This window comes from Patella vulgata, chromosome 8 (assembly GCF_932274485.2).
Source record: "Patella vulgata chromosome 8, xgPatVulg1.2, whole genome shotgun sequence".
NCBI lineage: Eukaryota > Metazoa > Mollusca > Gastropoda > Patellidae > Patella > Patella vulgata.
In genome coordinates, this window is record NC_065886.2 from 45141810 (window position 1) to 45155733 (window position 13924).

Consider the following 13924-nt stretch of genomic DNA (forward strand, 5'->3'; position numbering starts at 1 on the left):
CATCATGGGAAGTTAACTCTAATATCAAAAATAGTCACAGGAATATTCGTCATAATAATAAGTTAAAATATGACATTATAGATATAAAATGGCATCCGATTTACCAACAGAGTTTGATTTTGTAGTTTTAGGCACAGGTCTGTAGAAAATATATCCATTATTTATTACAATGTACTTTTATATAGGAAAATGAAGGAGACGGGACTACTTTGCAGGAGCAGACGATGACTGTTGGACTGTTGACATATATTCATAAATTGTCATTTTGAATTTAGTGGCTATAAGCCTTAGTCCTGATTTGTGCAATTTCTAAAAATTTTACCCGAAAAATGGTTCCTTAACATTGCCGCAGACCCAGGAAATGGTTTCTGCAAGTCTTGAGTTAAAAACTAAATAACTTGATTGAAATGAAATGAAATGGGGTTTAACGTCCTACTGTTCTGCTAATAATACGGGCATACTTCATACAGTGTGATATGAGGGAAATTTTGCCCGGGCAGTGGCACTCTGGCCAACTCTTATATTGAATACAACTGCCAAGGGATCTTTTACATCCACGCCAGTGGGGAAACCACGTCGGAAAAATTCCGATGAACTTTCTAAACATACGACCTCCAGGCTAGCAAGCCAGCGTCTTACCCACTTAATCAGGTTATAAGTTATATGGGGTGTGGGGGGGGGGAGAGGAGGAATGATTGCAAGTGCGCGTTGCATCATAATGTCTGTCATTGAGCCAACTGGCGTGACATGGTTTTAATTCCCCGGTTGTACGAGACAAGGAATAGGGTCGCCTGTCCAACCTCTTGGGTGTTCTTCTGGTCCTCCCTTTTCCTCTATATTATTGAAATAAAATAGAACCATATGTTAGTCCCGAAATGACCTAGTTTGTGTGGTGTGGACGTTAAACCCCATTCCTCTCTCTCTTTTAGTCGCCATAGGAGAACTCGAATGAAAAATGTTAGATCTTCTGCCCTACCCTAGTATAGTTAGTATCCTTCTGACACGTTTTTTCTATACTTATGTATTCAGATAAAATATAGTATTTATTTACAGATCCTGTAAACTAAATTACAGAAACTTTGCAAATTTACACAATCTTTATGCTATTATATTACTTAGTACATGTATGTGGTACCTATCAAATTCACTTCTATTTACACAATTTTAATTTCTTATCAAATGATTTTATCTTAGGTCTGCCAGAATCCATCCTCGCTGCAGCCTTTTCTAGAATTGGTTATAAAGTGCTTCATTTGGACAGGTACTATTGCCTACATTAATGTATAGTAATGTTATTATTTACGATTATTTTACACCTCAATTTCTAAACACTTCAGACCAATTATCTTGTTCAACATTAAGTCTAAATATTCCGCAGTGTTGCTTGAAAATTTTAAATTCTTTTGAGAAGGTTTATTTCTCGTGGAATAATTTTTCCATCCCAGACCTAGATTATTAAAGTCTGGCTTTTTATAAAAAGTTGTTGTTTTAAATATTCTGATTAAAGAAAATATTAATTTATTAATTCTGCCATTATAATCAGTATCTTCAAACTGTCGAGTTACATAACAGATTTATATATTTTCAGAAATGATCATTACAGCGATCAATGGGCTTCATTCAATCTTCGAGCTCTTGAAAGATTTGCAGAGGTAGGCTTTTGAAAAAAATTAATAATTCTTTGAATATGTTCTATCAGTGTGGATATGGTGTTCAGTAGCTGATGAAATCTACAAATATGTTTTATTTTACAGAAAAAAGAAAGGAAAACTGAAGAAGAAAAAGATTATGGTGATAAGATAGAAGAATCTGAAACTTTGGTTCGTATTCCCACAGCTGATTCATTGGTAGAAAATATTAGAATAAAATATTACATTCCGTAAGTATGATAATTATTTTTAAACCCAGATCAGATGATTTTAGTTACAAAAGAAATGTGACAAAATAGTGATTTTTTTCATAATTTAAAAATACAGCTTAATACTTAGCCTCAAAGCATTATGGGAAATAGGGCTGGGCACCCTTTCTCATAGCTGAACATACTCATCAGTATGCCAAACGAAGGAAAATTCTTCTAGTCATCGAAATTGTTTTTTTTAAAAAATACTGCACGAAATTGTGTTGAAATATTGGAAAATGTTGTATACCGGTAGGTAATATGAGCTACTATGGTACAGCAGCATTTCTTGTTATTTTTGTCATGGTTTATAGTTAGACCTGTATTGAACCAGTAATTGTTATTCCTTAAATAGTTGTTAGCGTATTACTTTCAATTACTAAATTTTAAAAGATATTCCTTTCTTGGTCTCCACTGAACCTGTGATGCCGTCTATCAAATCTAATTCTTTTTCTGTTCTTTTTGGACTGTGATATAGTCAAGACATCTTTTTAAAAGGTTCTAACACTGAATAGTCTTCTGAAAACAACGATACTTGAAAACTTTGTAAAATGTTTATTGATGAAAGAAGCTCTAAATTAATGCCATGCCTGTTTCGTTTGTGCAGCTTAAATCTTATCAGGGATTGCGCCAAAGTATGTGATGTCATCTGTAGAAAGCGCTATTGAAGATTAGTTAATCCCAGTCAATATAATAATCTGACTAATAATTATCTGATAGTGATCATTTAGATATTTTAAAGGACCAGTCATATTGCCTGTATGTGTTTAATAAGATTTATAACAGAACTTTTTATTAAATTTATTTCTGTCTTTAATAGAGAACACCTAGAATGTATGATGTTAGTAGAGGATATGAACAAATTGTTTGCTCCAAAAGAAGATGATAAAAACACAGAGACAGCTATTAGTGATGATACTGGTAATAAAATAGCAAAACCTGATGAAACACAAAAAACGGGTGAAACAGATGATTGTCAAGTAGGAATAAGTGATAGTCAAGAATCGACTAAATCGGTTGATACACCAAACACCATAACTGGTGATAATACACAAAACACAACAACACAAGACAGTGTTCACAACCCCGAAACAATAGATAATACACAATGTACAGATAATGCAACAACAACAGATAATGCAGGGACAAATGATACACCAGAAACACAAACAAATGATACACAAAACTCAACAACTGATGGTTCAGTGACTGATGAAAAAACAACAAAAAATGACCAGCCTTTACCAAAAAAGAAGAAAATCTGGACAAAAGGAGAACTACAGGATAGTTGGAGAGCTTTTAATATAGATCTGGCTCCAAAGGTACAGAGATTTTTTGTTCAAATAACCCTAAAATATATGTACAGCAATGACAATATAATGTGTACACAATTGCAAAAAAGAAAAAAAGGAATCTAGAATATTGTTTAGACTTCTAGAATATGCTTGAGAAAAACAGTATTGGTTCAATGGTAAAACTGAGATTAGTTGAGATTTCTCCGATTTAGTTAAGTTTTGTGAATGACTTATCTCTGTGTATTTATTTCAGTTATTGTACAGTTCGGGTAAAATGGTAGAATTATTGATATCATCTGATGTAGCTAAATATTGTGAATTTAGAACAGTTTGTCGAGTCTTAACACAGCATAATCAGTTTATTGAAAAGGTAAGCAATACAAGAGTATTTATTGAAAACTTAATAGAGTAGATTTTGTAATGGAAAACCAGATAGGTCTTTTGTGGTTGCAAGCATTGTGCTGTTGTTTACATTAGAGATTCTGATTTTTACAATTATCAAACTTTGAGGTTGCTTTTTGATATTAATATTTTTGAAATTAAATATTTTACATTACACAAAATATCTATCTGATATTTTTGTAAACTCGATATTTAAATGTGATTTTAATATTAGAAAATATGACTGTAAGTTAAAATAATAACCACTGTCTAATTCCAACCATCTGTGGTCATGAGCTTAATCTTATACAGTATGACTGTAAATTACAATGGTTATGGGCTTAATCCAGTGATTGTATCTGACAAAGGGGGATCACGGTGGGTAAGACGCTGGCTTGCTAGCCTGGAGTTCAGGTGTTCGATCCCTGCATTGGCCGAGAAAGTTCATCCAGATTTTCCGGCGTGGTTCCCACTTGTCAGTGATGCAGGACGGAGGGCCTGACAAGGACAGCTGTCTAGTCATTCGGATGAGACGAAAAACCAAGGTGCCGTGTACACATTGGCGTGCACGTAAAAGATCCCTTGACAGTTGGAATTCGATATAAGAGTAGGCCGTAGTGCCGCTGTCTGGGCAAAATTTCTCTCATAGCACACTCTATGGCGTATGCCCGTCTTCATTAGCCCAGTTCTGAGCAAAACAGTAGGACGTTAAACCCCATTTCATTTCATTTTGTATCTGACAAGGAGTGTTGTCACCTACGGTCTACCTAACATCACATTTTTTTTTTGCCTGGTTGAAAAGTTTCCTTTCATAGCTAATAAAGATAAGCAACTAAGTAAAATATTGAAATACCTATAGTAGTTGCATTTGTTGCAGAAGTTGTTACGTGTTAGTCCTGAAATAACTTTGATATTCACAATACATGGTGTATGTCAAATCTGAGAATTTTAATTCTGTCCATTTTTCCCTTTAATATTCAGATGTGTATTTACTGAATGTAATTCTGTTTGTTCCACATTGCTGTTTTATTGAAAAATACAGTTATATATTTTCATTGCTGATGTGTGTCATAGACAATAGACATCGTAAGGACTGTTAATTATTGAGAAGCATGCAGTTAGTTTCATCAATATAGTATCATAGTAACATTAACACTGACCCCTATAAACTTCTATTCATGTTTATATCTATAGATACCGTGTTCTAGAGCAGATGTATTTAGTAGTAAAGATGTATCAATGTTAGATAAAAGGAAATTGATGAAGTTTTTAGAATGGTGTGCTGGTTATCATAAAAACCCAGAAGAATATGAAGGTAAGTGATATTTTTTATTAGCAGCTACTTATCTCATTTTACAAGTATGTCAATACAAAATAATCATGTCCCACTGTTAGCTGTGTAAGTATTAGAATTATCACAATATAGTCTCCCTCATCTTTTTAAAGGTGTACCTAAGCAGAGTTGTCTTTCCTTGCAGTTCACACTAGCCTCTGCTAATGGCTCATTTTACTATGCACTAAAATTCTGGTATCATAAAACAAATTGACAAAATAATAATAAAATATTATATTTTTGTAACTATATTCCTCTGAATATAATGCAAGAATTGGAAAATCGTTTGTGTCTTGTACCTCAAAAGAGTAAACTCACCAAGTCATGTACCTTTCCAGGTTTATTACAATAAGCAGCCCCTTGTACCACTACAGACAATTTGATTGGTTAGAAAGTTCACATGATCTGAATGTTGAATATGTCACATGTAAATGCAACAGAGAAAAAATAAAACAGAATTAATTTTTGATTTTAATCAGATTTGGTGAAAATATGAAAAGTGAGATAAAGTTTATTATTAGGTTATTTCTAATTTGTTTTCTTTCACAGAATATAAAAATCAAACATTTCTTGAGGTACTCAAATCCCGAAAACTTTCAGAAAAGTTACAAAATATTATTTCTAATGCTATTGCCATGGTAACTAAAGATGCTTCAACGGAAGAGGTATGTTGTTTTAGATTAGATATACTTTATATTTACTACTTTTATTAACAAAATACTATAACTATTACTGCATGGGGTACCAGTATTTGAGTGAAGAATGGGTTTCTCACCATAAGGTGGGCAGCCAACTGTGTTTTAGGGAATCAAGTCCAGCTTCAGGATGTCATTTTGGCAATCTATACAGGGTCGGTAATAATATCAGTGAACCCCAAACAATAGTTTTATACTTAGTGAGAGTTTGTCTTATAACTTTGGAATTGGAAATTGAATTGACATTTGTCATTATTTATTTAATCAGTAAATTGCCTGATATATGAGGATTTTACTATTTGGAGGATTGCCCAAATTACATATTGGAATAAAAAAAATATACCGTATTCGAAAAGCTTACAAGCTAAAAAAAAAGATTCGCATGTTGGAAAACAATTAAATGATTTTGGTTAATCCATTGTACAGCATTTTAAGTGTATTATATTTTTTTTAAGGGGCTAAAAAAGACACAAGTATTTTTACAGTCAGTAGGCCGTTATGGAAACACACCATTTTTATTTCCTTTATATGGATCTGGAGAATTACCGCAGGCTTTCTGCAGGTTGGTAAATTTAAACAAAATATTTTGGTGTTCAATCAAATAGCTTTTAGCAATTCAAATCAGCTATTATGTTGTGACTAAAATCTGTCAGTACATAAGATGATTATCATGAATGAGTAAACCGAAAATGAGGAAGTGCATTGCCTTCAAGTGGTATTTCAACAATGAGAAGGGAAGTAACTTTATCACAAAATACATTCCAAATAGTAAGTTCTATACAGTGAAGTTATACATATTATTGGTGGGGAGTTAAAAAAAAACGTATCTGGCATATTCTTCAAAATCAAAATCTTCTTGCATATCTTTCCAGCTAGATGTCATATTTCTAATCCAATCAAAATCTTTTAATGGGGCAATCCGAACAAAAATGTTGTAATTCCTTCAAAAAAATAAATCAATGTAAGCAAATTAAAAGTAGCCAATATTGTTTTAAGGATAGCTATGTATCTGTTAAAATTACCACTTGATGTCTATCAATTTCAATCAGCTAATGGTGAATCTATATTAGAAATATGTCTTGCTGTCTATATAAAAATATAAATTACTAACTTTCACTCCTTACTTCTGCGCAAATGGCTGTATATACATATTTTTTTTTATAGAAATTAGAGAAAATCTTTACAGTTAGCAGAACATCATGATTCTTAAATTCAATCTGTTTATTGGCTCTCCTGAATAATTGAAGGATGATGTACATAAAAACAACTGTTACTATCAATATATTACCGGTTTTAGATTGTTTGTTTTTCAGATTATGTGCTGTATTTGGTGGAATATATTGTTTACAGATGACAGCTGATGCTTTAATAATAAACAAAGATAATAAGTAAGTTAGTATTGAAATAACCTCTATATATAAAAGTCTCTAATTGTCATTAGGTTAGTTTTAATCTCTAAAAGGAACATCAGTCCAAAAATAGTATTAATAAAAATATGATGAATTGAAAATTCTATCAACATACTGCATCTTCTGCAGATGATATAATAAACGGTCAAACAAACCAGCATCACCTTTAATCTTTGCTAAATTCTGATGGGCCTCATTTTAATCCAATTGATATTGTTGATATTTATTATTTAATTAAATGTTGAATAATCATAGGAATACATTTTAGCTTGTAAAAAATGAGATTTTGTCAGCAAAATGCAGTTCTCTTTGGGGATGCTCAATTGTCAGTTCCGAATTGACTGAACTGCAGTCGTGTTACGAAGAATTCAATCTTGTCTCAGTCCCAACAACTGAGGTGGTGTGAGTAGAATCGTGACGTACTTAAACACAACGAATACGTTTCAGCTGTCATGGTTGGTTAAGATATTTTCTCAAGCAGTCGGTGCCTGCATTCTAGCCGCAAATTCCCATTTTCACTCGATTGTCACTATTTTGGGGTTTGACAGAATTCAATTCCAGAACTTTCAATTGAGTACCCCCTTTGTATCACTGTAAAGGGTGATAAATATGACAGAAATTAATATAAATTTTGTATAATAACCTGTTATATAGATGTGAAGCTATAATTACAAGTGAAGGACAGAGAATAAGCTGCAAGTAAGTATAAACAGGCCAGTCTTGACAATGTAGCTCTGAGTTGACAACAATGTTCTGTTTCAGTCTATTTAAAATTACACCAACAATTATTTTACCTTTTTACTATACTTTATCTTGGTGTAAGGATATTTGCGTTTAGTCAGATGTGCAGATTGTGATTGGTGGACTCGAGATTAACCTACCAATCTATACCTGTCATACAGAATATTCCATAAAATATTTTGAAAGACTTTCTAAATCAATAATCAAGACAATTGATTGTCTTTGTTGAATCTAAATGAATTGTATTAGGATAAGAATGCACTTTTCTTAAACATGTCTTTAGATGTTAATGTAGTAACCAACCGTCGTCATTAGCCCAGTTGGTGCAGAAAAGTAGGATGTTAAACCCAATTTCATATGTAACAAAAATAATATCTGATTTTATTGAGATTGGTATTATCTTGTATATATATTTTACATATTTATACACAGATTGTTTTAAATCACTACTGATTGTAATAATAATTTATTTTATAGGTGGTTGATCATGGGTTCATCATATTCACCTAAACAATATATTACAACAGATAATCAAAGGTAAAACTCTTTTATTATCATCATTATGAAGGATAACACTCAGATATAAATATCTCTAGTTTCATATAGTCAGATGGGGTGTTCGGAAGGCCTAGTGATCTAGCTGGCAGTCACCTCTGACTTGCCGTCGTGGTTTCGATCTCTGGTGTGAGCATATGTGCCTTCTCCCGGTTTCCTCCCACAGGGAAGACCCTGCACATGCGCTAAGTTAATGAAAATAAGAATTAAACAGCAGCAGTAGAGGATAATGACAACTCTCGTAAAGTGTGGTCTGAGATAGCTGGAGACTAATGATTGGAAGACATCTTTACTGGGATCTCAGCGATATACAAGGGGTTCATATAGAACACGATGTGAGATGAGACACAACCTGTGTAACCAATATAAGTCATACGAACTCCATAGGTATGATTATTAATAAACCTCTTTATCACACTTATGGAGTTTGTATGACTTATACTGGTTACGGGGGTTGTGTCTCATCTCACCAAGATAAGAACAACATAGTCAGAATATGTATTATACACTCACTCATCTAATTATCTAAAATGTATGACAAAGTGGTGATTTTTCTCCTCCAGGAATATTAGTACAGATTGTGTATGATTTTATATCTGAGTAGTTAAAGTATCAGCGTATAGTTTGATTTATTGAAATATTTACCAGTTTATGATTATATTTTCAGACAGCTTTCAAGATGTATTCTATTTACAGATAAAAGTCTTTTACATTCCGAATCTCAGGAGGTTCGTAACAATTCTATATAGTTCCTTACTCATTTGGGGTTTCTTGTTTATACATGCTTATGAACACATTAACTGTGTATGGTTAACATGATTTTCTCTTGGATATAAACATGTACTCTTTTCCGATTTGCTCATTCATGTTTATGAGCACATTAACCATAAGGTTTTCTTGATTTTAACCCATACTCTTCTTGGATTAACTCATGCATGCTCATGAACACATTATAAGCTATATATATGTATTACTTGAATATCTCGAAGATTTGAACTGAGAGATCCATGTCTGAACTAAATGCACATTACTATCATATGTGACCTGCTCCCATGAAATCAGGCACTTGTTGCACAATGTCATTTTGTACTACCTACACAAAAGCATTGACCGTATACCTTCTTGTTGCTGTGAATGATCCAAACTCCAGATGATACAACAAATTTAAAAAGAATTGCATTTTTGGAAAGCTTAGGCTGTTGACTAGTCAAATATACTGCCAGCTCTATTTTCCATAAAAATGACCAAGAGCCTGGTTTTGTGGGAGTAGTTCACATATGTTTATCTACTTTATGTAGTTGTTGAATATTTCAGTTATCGTTGCTATGGGTACCTCCAAGTGATCATAATAAACATCCCATCACCGTATTAGAATTACCTCAGTCAGCTATGGTATGTCCTAAAGATTTATGTAAGTACATTACAATATGTAATTCTACATTTTCTTCAATATTAAAGTATACTTTGATAAATTTTGTCTTTTAACTGGAAAAAAAGTCATTGGAATGTCAACTGTATAGATTAAGAATAAATTTCTGAACAATTATACAATTTTGTGTAAAAATTTAGTATTTTGAAATCATGATAGGATTTTATAATGGTTCCCGATTTGAGAATATTTTTCAGGAGACATCTGTTTTAATTAATGTTTATGTATTTGCTAGATATGGTTCATCTAACAATGGAGGGATCAGGTGATCCAGAAACAGATTTCTCTCCCTTTGTTAGTCAGTATTTATCAACAGATGGACAAACACAAAATGATGGTATGTGCAATAATTTGTTTTTTTTGATAAAATTTTGATATTATTTTTTTAGAACGGTAGGAAAGGTTGAGAAATCAGATTTAAGATAGATCTGCCCTTTTTGATATTTTTCATAAAATGAATTGAAGAGGTATGTAAAATAGAAATTGCCATAACTTAAGTTATTTTTCCAGTAGTTTTGATTGTGTATGGTTTTAAGCTCTATATTTTGACATGTATTGCGTTTTATTTGATGATATATAATATTTGATATACAGAACCAAGTGAGAAGCCTAGTATACTGTGGTCAGGATATTTTAGTCAACCAGTTTATACAGTAAATGAGAAGACAACTGATGTACCTAGTAATATATTTATATTAGATGGTCCCAGTTCGGATATTCATATGGATGACCCAGTATCACAGGTATTTATCACTTTTTCTGATTCACACTGCTTATTTTTCAGTCGAACATGATTATTTTTCAATTACATATACATGATTGACTTGATATTCTTGATTTGCTCAATTTATTGGCCCTTCCTATGTTCCGGAGCTGTGATAGTAGAGCAGTTGAGACTAGCCTACAGTACTTTTATTTCTATGTGCAAAGTGAGGGGGAGAATTTTGCCCAGGCAGCCTACTCATCTTCTAAGAGCTCTTTTATGTGCAGTATAAGTTTGTGTATGGAGAAACCTTTCCCTGTCAGCTCCTGATGCCTCCCCCCAAAAGAGTCTTTGTAAGTCCACACAAGCACTATGGCCCCTTGATAATTAAGAATAGAACTAGTGTTACTGTGTTCTTGGGAAGGAACATATTTATCTGAATGTATATGAATCTTATTGACTGTTGGAATTCAATGAAGAGTAGTTGGAAACACCAGCTTGTATGCACTTTAGATCATAAGGTCTGTCATTGGTTCAAGTGGCATGGTTTCAATCCGGATCTTGTGCATGGGTATTCTGCAGATCCTCTGGTTCCCCCCCACCCACACCACTGCTAACAGCCCTATGCACATGCAAATTATTGCAATACAATTGTACTATATGTTATATTATACCCATTTCCCTTTTCAATCCTTGGCATGCATGTAAAAGATTGATATAAGAGTAGGCTGTAGCGCCGTTGTCCGGGCAAAATTTCCCTCATAGCACACTGTATGACATATGCCCGTCTTCATTAACCCAATCAGAGCAGAACAGTAGGACGTTAAACCCCATTACATTTCACATTTCAATCTTTCAGACAAAATATAGCATCTTTGAATAAAAATGTGACAGAAGAGTTAATCTTTGTATAAACAAGTGTAGAACGTTCTATTTATTATATTCATATATCTCAAGTTAAATGTGGTTATTGCAGGCCAAAGAGATATTTAAACATATTTGTCCAGATGAGGACTTTTTACCCAAACCACCTCATCCAGACGACATTATTTATGTAGATGAAACAGAGGCTACAGCTGGGGAGGGGGAATCATGGGTAGGTGAAAAAGAAGAGGGAAAAGATGACCAAAAGAATGGTACTAGTCAGAAAGTAGAGCAGACAGAAACAGAAAGTGAAGAGAAAAAAGAAACTTCCCAGAATAACCTTCAGGAAACAACAGACGACTCCAACTTGTCAAGTGATCAAAATAATGTTACTGCCAACAAACAAGAATTATAAAATACATCTTTGTGCTTAACTCTTTGTCCAGCTTGATGCCCTTACTTATTAAGACAAATTTTAACCAAGCATTGAATATTCTGTGTCCGTCACTGCAGTTGTACGTTCCTTAGAAATATATATATTTGTTCTTTATTTACACCTGAGAACAGATAGAACATTGCTTGGTTTATTACTGTAATACTTTAAAATTTGAAAATTGAAATTAATATTTGTCGACTGGTTCAACAATATAAATATGTTTATCTATGTATATAGTCATACTACATGTCTTTATTTATAGGGTTAAAATATGATATAATTACACCCTGTCTAAATCATGTATAAGAGAATAGGGGTGATTGAATGGTATAATGTATGTGCTTTAGATCATATGGTCTGTCATTGAGTCAAGAGAAGCATGGTTTCTATTCCCTATCCCACACTTATACATGACAAGTAGTAGGGTCGCCCGTAACTCTGTGGGTTTTTTCCAGGTCCTGGGTTTACTCCCAATGCAAAAGACCCCTACATGCAAGCAAATTATTGAAAAACAATGATGGACAGGATTGGAAATAATGATTTTAGTTGAACCTGGCCAAATGTTACCTGAATTATATTTTAAAGGTATTAATAAAAAGACAGGTACCTTATTTCCAGGTTTTATTTTAGAAGACCTTGAAGAAGACATTATATAATGATAACAACTTAGTTTATTAAAATGTTGTTCCAATTTATAAACTATGAGAAATAATATTGATGACTAGATCAATAAATTGACATAATGATAATTTACTTCCAGTAGAACTGGATAGCAATGTATAATAATGACCTATTTGTTATCTTAAAATATAATCCATACTTTTTAACATGTCACCTTTGTTATTCAAACAATTTTTTAAAATGTGTAATAAATTATGAAATGCAAAACATAGTGATAATATATGTATGTGATAAAACTGTATTGATGTACAAATACACTGGGAGTAGAAATTCTGATTCAAATTGAAATGTCTCCTTTATCCTCCATTTTCGGGGTCTTGAATTAGTTGTTTTAAAACCCATTCTCAAGAACATGTTTAATAGACATTATGACAAAATTGGCATTGTTAGAATATAACTGAACACTGAATGATGTGAACCTAATGATTTGTGCAATGTACATAAATGTATTGGTTTTTAATATATTAAATGTGGAAGAATTGAAGTAGTCAGTTAATATTTATATCACACTAATGTGAAAATATATCATTTAATGATGATAAACATTTTTTGGAATGGGTTTAAAGTTTAATACGTCTGATGTCGGGAGAAAAGATTCTATTTTGGTGGCATATTGTCGGATTTATGATCATATTTTGAATGGGGTTTATGTTTTTAAAAAAATAAATAAACACGCTAAGAAATGTTGACGAATATTTCGATTGAAGTAACGTAAGTAGTTCTGGTAATTGTTTTAGACGATAGCGCGTGCTTAAAGTCGAATGGGATTATTTAGCAGTTGGTGTCACTCGCTCGTTGTATTAGAGCGACGTTTACTACGGTTTATGGCCAAATAAATTTCGGGATGTCATTTTTTTACCTTCCGTGTATAAATCGAAACGGAGTATAAGACGAATGCCGGACTTTGCTGAAAAATGTATCGACTTATGATCCGAAAAATACGGTAATTTGGGGGGAATTTGAAACCGGTACGGATGGGCAGTTCGGCACGCTTCCATTCTATGGTATTACGATGTCATGTAATTTTATAGGAATATTATTGACATACATTTGAATACCGTACGGGAATCAAATATGAAAAATAACGAGGTGCACCTATTTTTTTTATTACGTATAAATTTGAATATTTTGTTGACACGTGAGTCTTAATTGTGGTTTGAAAACGCCTGCTTAAATAACGATAAGAGTTATGTCCCTCTATTTTCAGGAAAAAAATGTCCGACAACTAAAATTTTGAAATCCCATCACTGGTTTAAACATCGATTGTTTCAGCTCCATTTTTAACAGAACTGGAATTTACAGGATATAATTCTATGGAATACAATAATTACTGTTTGTTACTGAGCCAAAAGTTTTGTCCCTCCTTTTCGACCATAAAAAAATAGGTATACATTGTCCGTCAATATTACAGCACACCCGAGAACACTTCCCGCCCCCTCGTTGCTCTCAGCTAGTTACGGCCCTGCCGATTATTTGTTAGCAGTTTTACATCTAGTTGGGGACGG

The 13924-nt window shown here is 32.9% G+C and overlaps 1 protein-coding gene across 1 annotated transcript; it reads left to right on the forward strand.

Moving 5' to 3' along the window:
* Nucleotides 1-12903, forward strand: LOC126830761 (rab proteins geranylgeranyltransferase component A). Its single transcript, XM_050561161.2, has 17 exons — nucleotides 1-137; nucleotides 1195-1261; nucleotides 1589-1652; nucleotides 1755-1879; nucleotides 2718-3219; nucleotides 3446-3562; nucleotides 4768-4888; nucleotides 5456-5571; nucleotides 6057-6163; nucleotides 6915-6989; nucleotides 7665-7709; nucleotides 8229-8288; nucleotides 8974-9034; nucleotides 9621-9717; nucleotides 9971-10072; nucleotides 10330-10478; nucleotides 11415-12903. The coding sequence occupies exons 1-17, from the start codon at nucleotides 89-91 to the stop codon at nucleotides 11715-11717; spliced, it is 2160 nt and encodes a 719-aa protein (XP_050417118.2). The 5' UTR covers nucleotides 1-88; the 3' UTR covers nucleotides 11718-12903.
* Nucleotides 12904-13924: the final 1021 nt, after the last annotated feature.